This window comes from Sordaria macrospora, chromosome 6 (assembly GCF_033870435.1).
Source record: "Sordaria macrospora chromosome 6, complete sequence".
Classification (NCBI taxonomy): Eukaryota; Fungi; Ascomycota; class Sordariomycetes; order Sordariales; family Sordariaceae; genus Sordaria; species Sordaria macrospora.
In genome coordinates this window covers 2081554-2096427 of record NC_089376.1, presented here as the reverse complement: position 1 = coordinate 2096427, position 14874 = coordinate 2081554, and the positions used below count along the sequence as shown (strand labels likewise).

At 53.9% G+C, this 14874-nt stretch overlaps 4 protein-coding genes and 1 non-coding gene across 5 annotated transcripts; 4 read left to right on the top strand and 1 right to left on the bottom strand.

The window, feature by feature from the left end:
* Positions 1-19: 19 nt before the first annotated feature.
* SMAC4_07434 (uncharacterized protein) lies at positions 20-3093 on the top strand. Its single transcript, XM_003345097.2, has 3 exons — positions 20-845; positions 969-1723; positions 1780-3093. The coding sequence occupies exons 1-3, from the start codon at positions 836-838 to the stop codon at positions 2950-2952; spliced, it is 1938 nt and encodes a 645-aa protein (XP_003345145.1). The 5' UTR covers positions 20-835; the 3' UTR covers positions 2953-3093.
* A 1456-nt stretch (positions 3094-4549) lies between these two features.
* On the top strand, positions 4550-6836 carry SMAC4_07435 (uncharacterized protein). Its single transcript, XM_003345098.2, has 3 exons — positions 4550-4826; positions 4921-5244; positions 5358-6836. Exons 1-3 carry the CDS (start codon positions 4801-4803, stop codon positions 5683-5685), a joined length of 678 nt encoding a protein of 225 aa, XP_003345146.1. The 5' UTR covers positions 4550-4800; the 3' UTR covers positions 5686-6836.
* A 313-nt stretch (positions 6837-7149) lies between these two features.
* SMAC4_07436 (uncharacterized protein) lies at positions 7150-12159 on the top strand. The gene is made up of 2 exons (XM_066090627.1): positions 7150-7798; positions 8664-12159. The coding sequence occupies exon 2, from the start codon at positions 9125-9127 to the stop codon at positions 11927-11929; it is 2805 nt and encodes a 934-aa protein (XP_065947483.1). The 5' UTR covers positions 7150-7798; positions 8664-9124; the 3' UTR covers positions 11930-12159.
* Positions 12160-12697: 538 nt separating this feature from the next.
* On the top strand, positions 12698-14518 carry SMAC4_07437 (uncharacterized protein; the record flags this gene model as incomplete). The annotated part of the gene is made up of 1 exon (XM_024655833.2): positions 12698-14518. One exon carries the CDS (start codon positions 12698-12700, stop codon positions 14147-14149), a length of 1452 nt encoding a protein of 483 aa, XP_024511042.2. The 3' UTR covers positions 14150-14518.
* A 136-nt stretch (positions 14519-14654) lies between these two features.
* On the bottom strand, positions 14655-14760 carry SMAC4_13980. The gene is made up of 2 exons: positions 14723-14760; positions 14655-14696 (listed from the first exon to the last, which is right to left on the bottom strand). It is a non-coding gene; the product is annotated as a tRNA-Leu (tRNA).
* Positions 14761-14874: the final 114 nt, after the last annotated feature.

Below are 14874 nucleotides of genomic sequence, written 5' to 3'. Positions count from 1 at the left end.
CGAATCATTCAATATCAAGCCAGCATCTCTGGCCAAGTGCCAATGCTGCAGGTGGTGGTGCAGTGACGAAAAAGACTCCCGAAGCCGAGGCACACAAAGACCTGTGATCATCGGACAGCATCCACAAGGTGGCATCTGCAACAAAACACAATACCGAATCGGCGGACCGGCCTTCCATGGTAGGTTTGCGACTGGCTCGTGGCCCTTTCTGTTGTCCAGCTGGCCTGTGATTCCACGTTCCTCACGTACTCCAGCGCCCCATATCAACACAAAAAGACACACTGCATGTCGTCGACGGGAGAGACGGATGCTCGACGTCGTCCTTCCATTGCAGGCGGGCGGGTCCGAGTCCCCGGGGCGGTATGTAGACGATACCCTGAATTCCCGTTTGGACCGTTTCTCACCCCGTCGGAATTGTATGCGAAGATCCAAGATCAAGAGGCTAGCAATCCCAGCTCTAGTCAGAAGCCCAAAACGAATGCAAAGACACGGGACCCTGCAGTCGTGGGGTTGCCAGGGGGGCAGCCTGTCATTCATGTTTAAAGCTCCGCCAGTGTTCACCGTTGTCCCTGATCAAAAAGGCCATGGCAAGGCCCCTTTCAAACTGACCATCTCATCTTGTCTTGAGCTTAATTCCACCAACCAACAACTGGTGTTGCACTGTACACCTCAAGTGAAGCCTTTAAAGTACCCATCCACCGTCTTCTGATCTCCAACTTTTACAACTCTCTTCTTGCTTTCGTTTTGCATTAATTGTCCTGCAAGGGGCACCACATATACCCAAGGTGCTTATCTTCGACTTATCGTCTTTGCACCATCCGTGTCTTCCGCCGAGATGGCTCCATGTAAGTTCAAGTCCACACCACAGTTTGACATACACCTTAAACGTGCTTCTAGATGTCAAGTGTTGGCTCATGAGCCGCATACCCGCATAGAGCTCGCTGACAATCCCGGAATCTGTTCCGCAGTACCCCTACAGGTTACCGTTCCCGCGGTCGCTGCTGTCGCTGCTTACGCGAATGCTCGATTCCTCGCTTACTACGATCTGGAACTACTCAGGGCCATCATTCCTACCGTCCTGGGCGGTGCGTGGAAGCGCTACCGGGACCGTGTGAATCTCTTCTACCAACTCGAGAACCTCGCAACCGCCAAGTCCTCCGAAAACAGAGTGTTCCTTCGCTTCGAGGACCGGGCTTATACGTATGCACAGGCTTACGACACAGTCTTGCGGTACGCCAACTGGCTCAGGGATAGGCGCGGCGTCAGGAGGGGCGACCTCGTTGGCTTGGATTTCCAGAACACCGATACCTTCATCTTCCTCTTTCTTGCTACATGGGCCATTGGAGCGTCACCAGCGCTGCTGAATCACAACCTTACCGGCAACCCGCTTGTCCATTGCGTAAAGAAGTCAACGGCGCGGTTGGTCCTGGTCGACCCAGTTGTTGCTAGCAATGTCACCGAGGAAGTCAGGTCGGGGCTAGAGGGGGTCAATTTTGAGGTGGTAACGCCAGAGATAGAACAAGAGATGCTGGCCATGGACAATGTTCGCCCTCCGGATGAACTGAGAAGCGGATTCAAGGACGAAGACATGGCGATGCTCATCTACACCAGCGGTACGACAGGTTTGCCCAAAGCTGCCATCATCTCATGGGCCAAGGCCGCCACTGTTGCCAATTTCACCTTCCGATGGCTCGGCACCCAAGTGAACGACGTGTACTATACGGTAAGACTCTCCCAAAGAGTTCCCAGATCGCTTCAACTCACGCTTCTTCTTTTCAGGCTATGCCTCTTTACCACAGCACAGCCATGCTGTTGGGCTTCGCCCATACACTTGCGGCAGGAGCTACCTTTGCCATGAGCCGCAAATTTTCCACTTCCGGATTCTGGAAGGATGTTCGGAAACACGATGCCACGATTATCCAGTACGTGGGAGAGACATGCAGGTACCTCCTATCGGCGCCTCCCAACGTCGATCCCGTTACTGGCGAAGACCTCGACCGCAAACACAAAGTTCGCGCTGCCTTCGGAAACGGACTGCGACCGGATGTATGGAATCGATTCAAGGAGCGCTTCGGCATCGAGACGATTGCCGAATTCTATGGCGCGACCGAAGGCACCTTTGCAACATGGAACAAGAGCCGGAACGACTTCAGCATGGGTGCAGTGGGGCGGAGTGGTAGTCTCTACAACCTTATCCTCGGAAGAAGCGTTGCCATTGTCGAGGTGGACCACGAAACCGAGCTTCCTCACAGAGACCCCAAAACCGGGTTTTGTACCCGAGCACGCCGCGGAGAGCCGGGCGAGCTTCTCTTCAGTTTACCGCCTGGCGATATCAACTCTCGTTTCCAGGGCTACTATGGCGACACGGAATCGACATCGAAGAAGGTGATGAGGGATGTGTTCAGCAAGGGTGATGCCTGGTTTCGTACCGGTGATGTGTTGCGCTGGGATAACGAGAACCGGGTTTACTTCAGCGACCGCATCGGCGACACTTTCCGGTGGAAGAGCGAGAACGTGTCGACTGCCGAGGTTGCCCAGGTAGTTGGTTTGCATCCCGCGGTTCTCGAATGCAATGTCTACGGTGTCCAGGTGCCTAGCCACGAGGGCCGCGCTGGCTGTGCCGCCGTGGTTTTGAAGCCGTCGGGCTTGGTGCAGACGAGCGGCGAGGAGGCTAGAGCACCTAGGCCAACCGACGACACCCTCAAGAGTCTTGCCGAGCACGTCAAGAGGGGGCTTCCCAAGTACGCGTTGCCTCTGTTCATCCGTGTAGTGCCTGAAGGAGGCCTCCAGACGACAGGTACGAATAAGCAGCAAAAACACAACCTACGGAGCGAGGGTGTGGACCCGTCGAAGGTGGGCGAGGACGAAGTGTTCTGGCTCAGGAACGGTTCATACGTCAGGTTTGGCGTGGCGGATTGGAAGGAGCTGAATGGAGGTAATGTGAAGCTTTGAGTTGGGCTGGCGTCGGGTTTGGCGCACGCTTGGAAATAGGTACGAAACGTGTTGAAGTTAAACGAAAATAGCCCAGATTTCTGGCTACGTTATTAATTGTCATGGAAATTTACTCCCTCCCACCACCTCGTCGTGGGCCGGTTGTCAGCATACACATACATGACCAAACGCTGTGAGACATTCGATGCCATTTCGTGATATCCTCATCCCGCTTTGGGCATCCTCGTTCCTCATCGCCAACAAGATCATCACTTATGTCAAAGCTCCGGTGCCGCTTATATTTCGGATCCGAAACGATCATTCACCACAGCCGGGATTAATCGGGACTCCGGCGGTAGCGCGTGTAGATGACTGCCGTGATCACCGATTATTCACCGTCCGTATACTTATATATGGATTTTTGGTAGGCAATAGCCGGTAGAAATAGGAAGATGCAAATAATGATGGTGACCCCGTGGCCGAGATCAGTCGGCCTTCAAATCGGACTTGTAGTGTTGCCAAGGCGAGACGATGCAGCTGGAAGCGCCGTCTTCCCTAACCATGTTTTCTCCACTTGATGTCGAGCTCGCCGTCGACCCCGACACCCGGCGACTTGGGCTCCTTGGACATGGGCACACCATCGGACACCCTTGTTGTGTCCGGCTGTCGGCCTCCGCATATGCGGATGCATGCTTTCCCGCCGCTGGACGGAGCACTGGTGCCACGGAGAGCTTCGAGAGGGCCAGACTCACCAAAAGAAAAGCAGGTTGCAATTCGGCCGTCATCCTCTTTCAGAATAAGTTCGATATAAAAGGGCAACACCGTGGACGTTATCGCTCACCTTAAGGTTCGAAGCAAGTTGCTCATTTCATTGAAAAGGAGTCCGCAACTCCGAAACCCGCTGATTTTCTATTCATTCATTCATAAGGCGGCGGCCCCCCACATACTATTACACGGATTGGGACCGTTGCGCGAACGAGCACCAAATGACATAATTGTTATAGCTGGTCATTGGCGTCCAATGAGAGATGCAGATGATTGCGCAATGAGCCGCCAAGCCGAAAGATGGAGCGATTGCCCCTCGTCTTTCTCTCTGGAGTCTGGAGGGGCCAAACTCACCCCGCGTTTTTGGAGCTCAAAAAGTGCCCAAAAGGGTAAAAGTTGAATGTCATGCCATGGAGGTGTGCGATATTGTGTGAGACAACACAAGCAAAGACACACTCCGAATTATTGAATTTGGGATGGTGTATAGTACATGTGGTGGGAAGGAAAATGGAATGGCAGCAGAGTCGAGTCCCGCGGGGACCACCACATGTAAGCTTCGGGGAGCATATGGATGCAGATGAAAGAGACGAGGGGTATCCTGACTGATGAGCTATCACGGTGGAACCAAGCGAATTCGTGAGAACCTCGATGAGTTCCCTCGTTACGTAGATTAAGAAAGGAGAGGAAGAAAGCTGCCCATATGTGCTACCACGAAGCCACATCGAGAACATGTACCTCATCAGCTCAGTACGTATACATACAATACGGCTGATCTAGAATCCCCAGTAGCTTCAAGACTAAACACAGCCCATGCCCATCCATGACCAGAAATGGACATTTTGGGGTGTAATAGAATCCCGAAACTAAAATATGTAGGTACCTCTGCGGGTGTAGTGTACAATACATGGCGCGGACTACTCGTAGGGATTAGTCAAGCTCGCTCCCAGAGGAACAAGACGGTTTTAAATACCTCCGCTGCTGCCCCTCATCACAGTCCTCCCATGTTCTGATTTCCCTTTCAGCTTTCTCTCTTCTTTCAACTGTTTCTGCCGTTTCTCCGAGATACCCATTCCTCTTTTTCCCAACCACACAACATCATTCACAATGGCCTCCACCGACCGCAACGCTCCGTAAGTCCTTGAGTTCCCTCCCCCTACGCCATCGTTATCCGCGAGCTCCTTCTGCGGAGATGAACGTTCGACTGACCTGATGCTCCTGATGCAGCCTCCGCCTGGGCTCTATTGCCCCCAACTTCCAGGCTGACACCACCAAGGGTCCCATTGACTTCCACCAGTTCATTGGCGACAGCTGGGTCATCCTCTTCTCCCACCCCGAGGACTACACTCCCGTCTGCACCACCGAGCTCGGCGAGATGGCCCGCCTTGAGCCCGAGTTCAAGAAGCGCGGCGTCAAGCTGATCGGTCTCTCTGCCAACACCCTCGGCTCCCACGAGGGCTGGATCAACGACATCAAGGATGTCACCGGCTCCCAGGTCGACTTCCCCATCATTGCCGACAAGGAGCGCAAGGTTGCCTACCTTTACGACATGTAAGCTCACTACTACTATTACTACCACCACTAACGACATTTCCATTGGGACTCGTGGGAAGAGGAAAAGCAGCAGGAGGCATCGAATCGCTAACACACATTTTGCTCTACAGGATCGACTACCAGGACACCACCAACGTCGACGAGAAGGGCATCGCTTTCACCATCCGCTCCGTCTTCATCATCGACCCCAAGAAGACCATCCGCACCATCCTCTCCTACCCCGCCTCCACCGGTCGCAACTCGGCCGAGATCCTCCGCATCGTCGACTCCCTCCAGACCGGCGACAAGCACAAGGTCACCACCCCCATCAACTGGGTCCCCGGTGATGACGTTATCGTCCACCCCTCCATCAAGGGCGAGGAAGCCACTCGTCTCTTCCCCAACCTCAAGGCCGTCAAGCCTTATCTTCGCTTCACTCCCCTTCCCAAGGACGCTTAAGTGTGTGTGTGTGTGGTAGTGGAAGATGTGGGTTTCTAAAGAAAGTATGTGGTTCTGGGAGGCTTGGTTTGGGATCGGCGTTGGACGATGTCTTTTCTTTTTTCAAGCGTAGTCACAAACAAAATAAGATGAATGAATGACTCGAACAATGACCGATCCCAATCGTTGGAACAGTCGACTGCTTCCGTGGCTATTAATTCTGAACAAGGACGTTTATCTCACTGATTCACATGGTCTCGCACGCTGCTGACTTGTTGGTCATGTCCTAGCACATTGGCTACCGAACTGTTATCGCGGTGCAAAGGTCGAAGAAGTCGAGGCGGGACCTACATCTTATATCTGTGTACTACCTACCTACTATTGTAAGAACATTACCTGTATGAGACGTCCATACGAGCCCTGGTAGGTACATGTCCAAGGCCACACAATGGGACGTCCTTGCTTTTGGAACATAAGACACCATGTGAAAGGGGGCCTGGTCACCAAATGCTGCCGCCATGCGGGAAGAATGATCGTTTTTGCACAGCCGCTGCCGCGGCGTCTCCTAAAAACACAGTCGGGGTGGTATGCGCTTACCCGGCGCATAGAGGGGAAGTCCAACATGGACATGACAATTTCGCACTCTGAAAAAGGATAGGTATAGCAAGCGCGCGGGCGCAGTTTGTTTCTTTTAGATGACCTTTGGTTGGCTGTTGACTGTTTCGTTTCTCGGTGTTTCGTATCCCAAAAAGGGGAGGTGTGTCCAGCCGGCCAGCCGGAATGAACGAGTGAAACTGTGAACCTTGTCGGCCACGAGATAACGGTAGGGATCATTCGAGGTTGGAAACCGGAAACTGGGTGGGATGGCCGTGGATTAGATAGTTAACGGTTGTCTGTTAAAAGGGGAAGCAGTACATAGGTAGGTGTGTTATGCGTTAACGAAGAAAATAAAAAGACGGGAGCATGAAAGCTGACGGAGAAAGGGTAGATAGAGGAATGACCGATGTGTTCTTTGCTGCCCGGCCTTTTGCGGTTGCGGACTTGAAGAAAAGAGAAAACAGGTCGGTGCTTCGACAAAGAACGTGAACTTCCACTTTCAAGTGCTGTGAGAGTGGATCCCCTCTCCCGAGTGAGTCCCTGCGCAAATTCTTGGCATTGCTTCTCGAAGGCGGACGATTCGCTGCCATTTGTCAAGGACCATCTGATCCGTGCGGCTCTCTTTGTCGAATGTTGCAGCATCGAATCCACCATTTGGTGGGTGTTGGGGGTTGAGAAGAGACTGCTGAGTCGAAGAAGAGTGTTACCCACGGTTTTAAAAGTCTCTCTATCTTGTATTCTCCTTTTTTACGCTGTTGAGAGGAGATTTGGTAGAGGCAACCATTAACAAAGCTGATAACACAAAATGTGATTTTCTTTGAAGGGTGTTTAGTTCAGCGACTCTTCAAAAGTGGTCACCCGCGCAGGGGACTATCAAAGAGGAAAGGTGTAGCAAAGAAGCAACCCCATTTCCCAATTTCTTGTCTACCTCTACTGTCCGACTTGGTCCACTTCATTTTCTCTTCCTTTTTTCTACACACCACAACGGCGAGTGACCGCCGCACCCTATATTATCCCCTACGAACAATTAGACACGCGCGCACACAAATCAAACCGCGCCCGCAAGTTCGAGATCCCGGGTCTATAGTGCAGAGGTACCTCCCCCGGCCGTCTTCTGCTTTGAATACGATCCAAGCGACGAACGCCGAGTCCGTGCGGCACACCCTGCAACTGTACCTGCACACCGGTGCTGTTTCTGCACCGACGACTTCGACTGCCAAACGACGTATCGATCATTCCATCACAATCCGTTTTTCATCCCTCTTCGACTCTCGTCCGTTGTCTGTCTCGCCTGACCCGCCAGTCCATCCCATCTCCTCGTCCACCTACCACGGTCGCCTGCACGTCAACCCCGCGACCCATTATATACGCTCGACGAAAGCCCTGGACGACGACTTCGAAAGAATACTTCAGATCGGAAATTAAAGCATTAACTCGATCGCAACATCGATTCATCCTAATTATTACAATCCGGCACGGCAGAACAGTCCACGGTACAACTGTCGCCTTCTTGCTACGTTTGCGACCGTCTGATCAGGTACGCTGCGCATTGCCCATTTCCCACTCAAATCTGTCCTTCCTTCGGCCCCTGATCCCTCTCTCTTTTTCTCTTGTCGCCCATCATGATGCTTGCCCATACCACGCGGTGACACCGTTTCCATATGGTCCATCTCGTCTTTGTCTTTCAATTTCTGCCCTGTGTCATTACGCAGTTTCCCATGATTCACGCCGCCCTTCCTGTGATGGGTTGACGTTCCTGATACTCGGGGCATCTCCGAGTGTTCCCACCGTCGGTGTCGCTACTCCCCACAACATGTTTGGGTTTCTGCTTCAGATCGGCCAGCCAATATTCCCTTCTTCGCTGTTCCCGTCGCCTACCTTTTCGAGCTGGTAGGGAACATCGCTGCTCGGTTTCTGGCAAAGACCGTGGACTGGCTGGAGAGCTGTTGGAACTTACTCGGGACAGCCGGTGTGTCTACATAGTAGCCCCTGGGCTCCGCGTCCAACGGTCCAAGGTGTCAATGCTCCCGGGATAGCCATTGCTCACCTTGATCCATTGTCCCGGCATTGACTCCTGTCTGTGCCTCAACGGCGGACCCAACCAATCCTGGAATTTTCCTTCCTCCCCTTCTTTGTGAAGGTCGGACCCGTGTTTGTCATTTGCCAGCTGAGTGACTGGATCTTGGCTCGCTCTTCACCTTTTTTATCCCTTTTGTTGTGCCGTCGCCCTACATACTTCTCTGTTCTTTCACATGCTCTTTTCCTTCCCTTGACTTCCTGTGACTATGCCCATGTCTTGTCACTTGTTTTACCCTCAAGAGCCTTCTTACACAGATAGTTTTGCGCTGCGGGCGCAGCAACTGTCGACATGGCGGGCTTTGGACTGACATCGCCGACTTCAGGCCAGCAGCCACCGAGTGCCTTCGACACCAGTCGCTTCTCCGACTCCGAATCCGAGGAACCGGCCTCTCGTTCCCCTGCGAGGACCCCGTCCGAATTCTTGTCTTCAGCTTTCCGCGGCATCAAGAAGATCACTCCCGGTCGAGACGACTTTGCGAGGCTCACGCGCCAACCTTCACAGCTCGGTCTACGACGGCCTTCTGAGCCCTACATTCCCACCGCAGAGCGACCGCCTATATCGTCTCCGATAAATATAAAATCTCCAAACCCATTCAAGGCGCAACATGCACGGACCCTGAGTCTTCAAAACAGTCTTGCAAAGTCTTTACCGGAACCTCCCCCACCAACACTCTCGCCAACGAGCCCATCAACGCCTACGTCGTTCCCTCAGCTCACGCAGCAGCCGCTAGAGACCATTGTGGACACAGAAGAAAGCTGGGCGGACTCTAGCCGACCGAGCACCATGGATTCGTCATCATCAATGGAGATGGGAGGTGGCGGCATGTATATGAGATCACAGGATACCTCACGCCAGGATGTCAGCATGAGCAGCAGTCAGAGCAGCTTCGCCAGTGTGCATAGATCAGAAGCAGGAGATGGACGCCATGAAAACTTGACGCCGAGGAGTAATGGGCCAATGTCCGCCGGCCCCTCCCCCAATGGCGGCCAAGGGAGACCACAGGCAGCGGGTGGTGGTGGACCGCAACCAATGCCCTCGCCATCACAGCATCTGTCGGGTTTGATGTGCAATGTGCACCGGACAACGGGCAGAGAGCCTCCGCCTCTGGTTGGAGCTACAACAACGGTTTTGGGAGACAAACTATTCGTGTTTGGTGGAAGGATACTGTCGAGAAGCAAGCCGGCGCCGCTAACGGCTGACTTGTACGAGCTGGACCTCATCCGGCGACACTGGTCCAAAATCGAGACATCCGGCGACGTTCCCCCACCTCGATATTTCCATTCCATGTGCGCTCTCGGCGATACGAAGCTTGTTTGTTATGGTGGTATGTCCCCGATATCAAACCAAAACACAATAACGCAGGACCAACAGCCCGAGGTCAAGGTCATGTCGGATATATACATTTACGACGCGCAGTCAAGGAAGTGGGCTTATGTTCAGACACAAGATGCTCCCCAGGGACGGTATGCTCATTGCGCATGCATCCTCCCTTCGTCAGCCGCTTTTGCGTCCCACAGAGCCCCCTTCTCAGCGCTTCAGCATAATCCCTCATCGGGGAATCCCAATGAAGGGCGCATTGGAATCAACATTGATGGGACTGGCGGTGCAGAAATGGTGGTTATAGGAGGCCAAGATGCCGCGAATCACTACATCGAGCAGATCAGTGTTTTTAACCTGCGAAGCCTCAAGTGGGTTTCAACCGAACAGCTTGGCAAGAGCTGTGGTGCGTATAGAAGTGTGGTTGCTCCCCTGCCGCCATCTCTCGTGGCAAAGATCGGCAAGCCACACCCTGTTAATGGACGGCAGGACCCGGCGGCTTCTACCCAGGAGGCCAAAGATGCCGGATCGAGCATGCTGATTTACAGCAACTACAACTTTCTCGATGTCAAGCTGGAGTTGCAGGTAAGATCGAGCGATGGAACACTTGTTGAAACGACCATGAAAGAGCAATACAGTCCGCCGGGGTTGCGATTCCCCAACGGAGGCATCATTGATCACTATTTCGTCGTTAGTGGTACCTATCTCACCTCATCGAAGCAGGAGTATGCACTCTGGGCATTGGATCTTCGGAACCTAAGCTGGAGTAGGATCGATGCCGGAGGCGCTGTTTTCAGCCAGGGAAGTTGGAACCGAGGCGTGCTGTGGAACAGGAGGAACACTTTCGTCGTCTTGGGACACCGAAAGAGAAGTCTTGTGGATGATTACAACCATCGGCGCATCAACTTCAGCAATGTCTGCATGGTAGAGCTGGAGGCTTTTGGTTTCTACGATAACCCAAGGAAAACGGCGCCCATGAGCGGCTTCGTCAGCGCCAGTAGTCCTTTTACCGGTCCTGGTTTGAGTCTAGCCCGTAAGGCGGGCTTTACTGCCGGCGGTAGACAACACAGCCGCGCTGCTGAGGAGCTCGGAGAGAAGGCGCTCACGATGCGGGAGTTGGCGGATATGGACATTCTTTGCATAGGAGGCGAACGGATCCCTGTCAACTCTAGAATCGTGGCCAGGCGATGGGGTCCGTATTTTGTCCAGCTCCTCCGGGAAGGGACAGCATGCCAGGACGGTAGCGACGTCATGACACTGAGGTCTAACTCGATTTCGGCGTCTTCTGGTATGGGCCGCAGTTCCAACATGACACCCACGCCCGGAAACAGGAGTACGATGGAGAGCAACATGTCGGTATACTCGGGTGGTAGCTCCACTGGGAAGCCGCCCAGTACTGCCGCTACATCCATCGCGGGAAGCATCATGTCACCAACGGGTGTAGACGCTGCCGCACTCAACAGTGCACCAACACCGCGTACTCTTGCGCCTAACAACCGGCCACGATGCCTCTACCTACCGCACACCTTCCTCACCATCCAAGCACTTCTCCACTTCCTCTATACCTCCAACCTCCCCCAGCCTACCTCACCGTTGTGCACTCCACAGATTCTCTGCAGTCTTCTCCAAATAGCGCGGCCGTACCGGGTGGATGGTCTCCTTGAGGCGGTGGTTGAGCGGCTGCATAACCTGCTCGACAGCCGAAACGCAGCCGCAGTCTTCAATGCCACTGCCATGGCGGCTGGAGGCGGACGTGGCATTGATGGTACCCTCAACCCCAACTTCTTCCCGCCTGCCGACCTGGATGGTCTGGCCAGTCCGATTGGGTCGATGCCACCTTCAGCTAACGGCAGTGAGTATGGTGCTGGCGGCGGTAGCCTCGCTGCAAGGACGACGGCGTTGCATATTAACACGGCCGGGCTTCAGCAGGACAGGAGGCCACCTAGCGAGGAGTTGAGCGCTACGAACAGCGTGAGTGGAAGTGAGTGGTCAGATATGGGAGAGCATGAGAGAGAACGAGGAGGCGAGATCTGGTCTGGAGAATTGAGTAGTGTGATTGGTCTGCAGAAGAGAGGGTTGAGGGGGCTGATGGAGGGCCGGAGGATGAGAGAGAGGACGGGAACGAACCCTGGGATGATGGGACCGGGAGGACCAGGACCGAGCGGACATGGAGGTCCTGGAGGACCGGGCTTTTACGGGTCAACTCCCACGGCGACGTCGTCGATGCAACAGATGCAACAGCGCGTTGGAATGGGGATGGGCGGTCCCTGATCTGGTTTGGATAACGAGTACGTACGTAAATGGGGCGGCTAGTATGGCAATGTCGTCGATTTACCAGAGATTTAACGGGCATTTAGGAGGCGGTGGCCATGTGAGGGAGTTGGAGTTGGAGTTGGACGTAGATAGGCGTATGTGGATGTCATATACAGAGGATGTTTAGTAGATAGTTTATAATGAATAAGCGATGCCAGCGGGCAGGAACAGGGTCGAACATGCCCGGCTACAAATCTCATCACCATCGACACAGGGCATTGGATAAACAATACTTCCAGGGTTAGGGTTGAACGTGGACTGCGACATGTCAGGCATATCAAATGTATCATGCGCCGATCTGTTTGTAAACGACAGCACCTCCGCACCCTGCACATCGCACGGCAAGTGAACACCGAGGTGCATCTGAACTCACTCATTGCATCAACAGCCGGCATCTTGCGAATTAACATCCATTCAACACAATTCCTACGCTATTAAGGAGATAGCACAGAATCCAGTTTGTCACAACAACACATTACACTTCGCACTTGAGGCTCTCTTCGCCTTCGCCTTGTGCGCCGGAGGCTGTTATCCGTCTCATTCCCACCACCGAAACAAAGGAGGGGCAGCTACGACCACTATATCTCACAACCACCGCCATCACTGCCACCAACAACCCGGTTTTATAACTTCCGTTCATTATTTCTGGAAAGAGGATTTAGTCCCTAGCACTTATTTCGTATTTTCCAAATTATCCCCATCCCAACCCATCCTTACCAAGTCACCATGACCACCACCACCACCAACAAAAGGGACCAACTCCCCTCCCTCCTCCTCCTCCCCTTCCCACCCCACCCTTTCAACCGCACCCTCCTCAACGCCGCCTACCGTCCCTCCCTCACCGCCGTCCTCTCCAAGCTCAAACACGCCAACCCCCACGGCGCATCCAAACTCATCGTCGCCGTCGCCGTCCCCATCCTCCAGGGCCCGCCTTACCAGCTGCGCGCCAAGACCCTCTTCTGGTCCCAAGCGCAATCACTCGTCGCGGGCCTGTACGCCATCATCTCCGTCATCTGCGCCCGGCTGGGCATCAGTACGGAGATTGATGGCGGGCCAGGGTCGGTGGACGCGACTGTTATTTTGGTTGATCATGATCGGGGCCGCAAGGCGCTTGTGACTGCGGAGGATAAGATGCTGAGGTCAGGAGGAAGTGGTGGTGGGGCAAGTGGGAGTTTGATTGAGACGAACAATACCGTCGTGGTGGATCTGGCGAGTTTCGCCGAGGCGTATCATCCGTGGAACTACATTTTCCATGTGAGAACGGAGCAAGGGATCGCGCTGAACGAGGTGTACTTGCAGATGGCGGAGGGGAAGATGGTGGGCGCGGCGAATAAGATTCGGCAGGAGCAGTTGGTTGCTGTGGAGGGGGGGTTGACGTTGAATCAGGGGCTTGGGACTGTTGGAGATACTACTACGGCGGCGGGAGGTAGGGAGGAGGAGAAGGAAAGTGAGGAGGGAAGAAAGGTATCAGGCGTGCCGGTAGTCTGTCTAGGCGGTACCTTTGACTATCTCCATCCAGGCCACAAGCTGCTCTTGACGGCGGGCGCTCTGCTTTTGGGCCCACCGAGCAAAGACGAGCTGGCGCTGCCGGCTACTTCTCCGCGGCGCCGCGAGCCTTGCAAGTACCTCATTGGCATCACGGGCGACGAGCTGCTCAAGAACAAGAAGTTTGCCGAGTACGTGCAGTCGTGGGAGACGAGGGCGCGGAACGTGATTTACTTTTTGTCACGGCTCCTGCAGCTCTCGGATAAAGGGTGGAGGGAAGCCACGGGCCCGGCGGCGGGTGAGAATAACATCAACACGGCCGTGGCGGCGGGGGTCCACATCGACGAGAACGACGGCGATTTCCGCGCGGTGTTCAGGGACGGTACCATCGTCGTGCAGTGTGTGCGGATACAAGACGCCTTTGGCCCGACGATCAGCGAGGAGGACATCGACGTGCTGGTCGTGTCGGGGGAGACGCGGTCGGGTGGAAAGGCGGTTAATGACAAGCGGGCGGAACAGGGGTGGAAGACGCTGGAGGTTTTTGAGGTGGATGTGTTGAATGCCGATGAGATCCCGGAGGATGTCGGGGAGGATGTCAAGGCTACGGAGGATTTCACGTCTAAAATTAGCAGCACGGTTATCAGGCAGCAGAGGGCGGCGCAGGCTACGGGGAGGAGCGAGGCTAAGATTTGAGTTGATGTTGCGTGTATATATATGTAATGTACACACACGAGGGGAAGTGAGCGGGGACTTGGACGAGTTGTTAGTCTTCGGACATAGCATCAAGGCCCGAGCCCCGGGAAGTAAATCTTGTCTGTCGACAAAAGCCTCGATGGTCGCGGGAGAGATAGGATGAACCCAATGAGTCTACCAGCCGTGATCAGATGGACAAGGGACTCGAAGAGGGTCAGCAAGTGTCGTTGGTGTCGATTCGAGGTTTCTTCTTCGCTTGGGAATTGCATTTCGGTACTCCGTATTTAAAATGGACTCGGGCTTTGGACAAAGTCGATTCCCATCCACAGATATCGAGGCTACCGAAAAATCAGGAACCAAAGAACTTTACAAACGAACAATCTTCAAGATCGCAAGATGGCAAGAGAAAAACGAACTGAAAAACAGAGAAGAACAAAAGAAAGAAGGCTTCACGAGGCATCGAAGAAGAAGAAAAAACCCACAAACCCACAAAAAGAAAATGCGTTGACAAGAGTGGGATTCGAACCCACGCCCTTTCGGACCACGGAACCCTGAGAGGAGATTAAGGGTTAACCTTAACGTGGCGCCTTAGACCGCTCGGCCATCTTGCCTGATAGTTAAAGATTGGGCTTAATTATTGGCTTATAACCCTTCAATGCTTTGAGAGTCTGACGCCAGCCCCCTTTTTCATCCCCATCCCCGTGTCACTCAAACCTTCCAACAGT

Coding starts and splice junctions, on each gene's coding strand:
- SMAC4_07435 (XM_003345098.2), top strand. CDS start 4,801: ATGGCCTCCACCGACCGCAACGCTCC. Junction 4,827..4,920: donor TCCACCGACCGCAACGCTCC/GTAAGTCCTTGA, acceptor CTCCTGATGCAG/CCTCCGCCTGGGCTCTATTG. Junction 5,245..5,357: donor GTTGCCTACCTTTACGACAT/GTAAGCTCACTA, acceptor TTTGCTCTACAG/GATCGACTACCAGGACACCA.
- SMAC4_07436 (XM_066090627.1), top strand. CDS start 9,125: ATGGATTCGTCATCATCAATGGAGATGGGAGGTGGCGGCATGTATATG.
- SMAC4_07434 (XM_003345097.2), top strand. Junction 1,724..1,779: donor TGAACGACGTGTACTATACG/GTAAGACTCTCC, acceptor TCTTCTTTTCAG/GCTATGCCTCTTTACCACAG.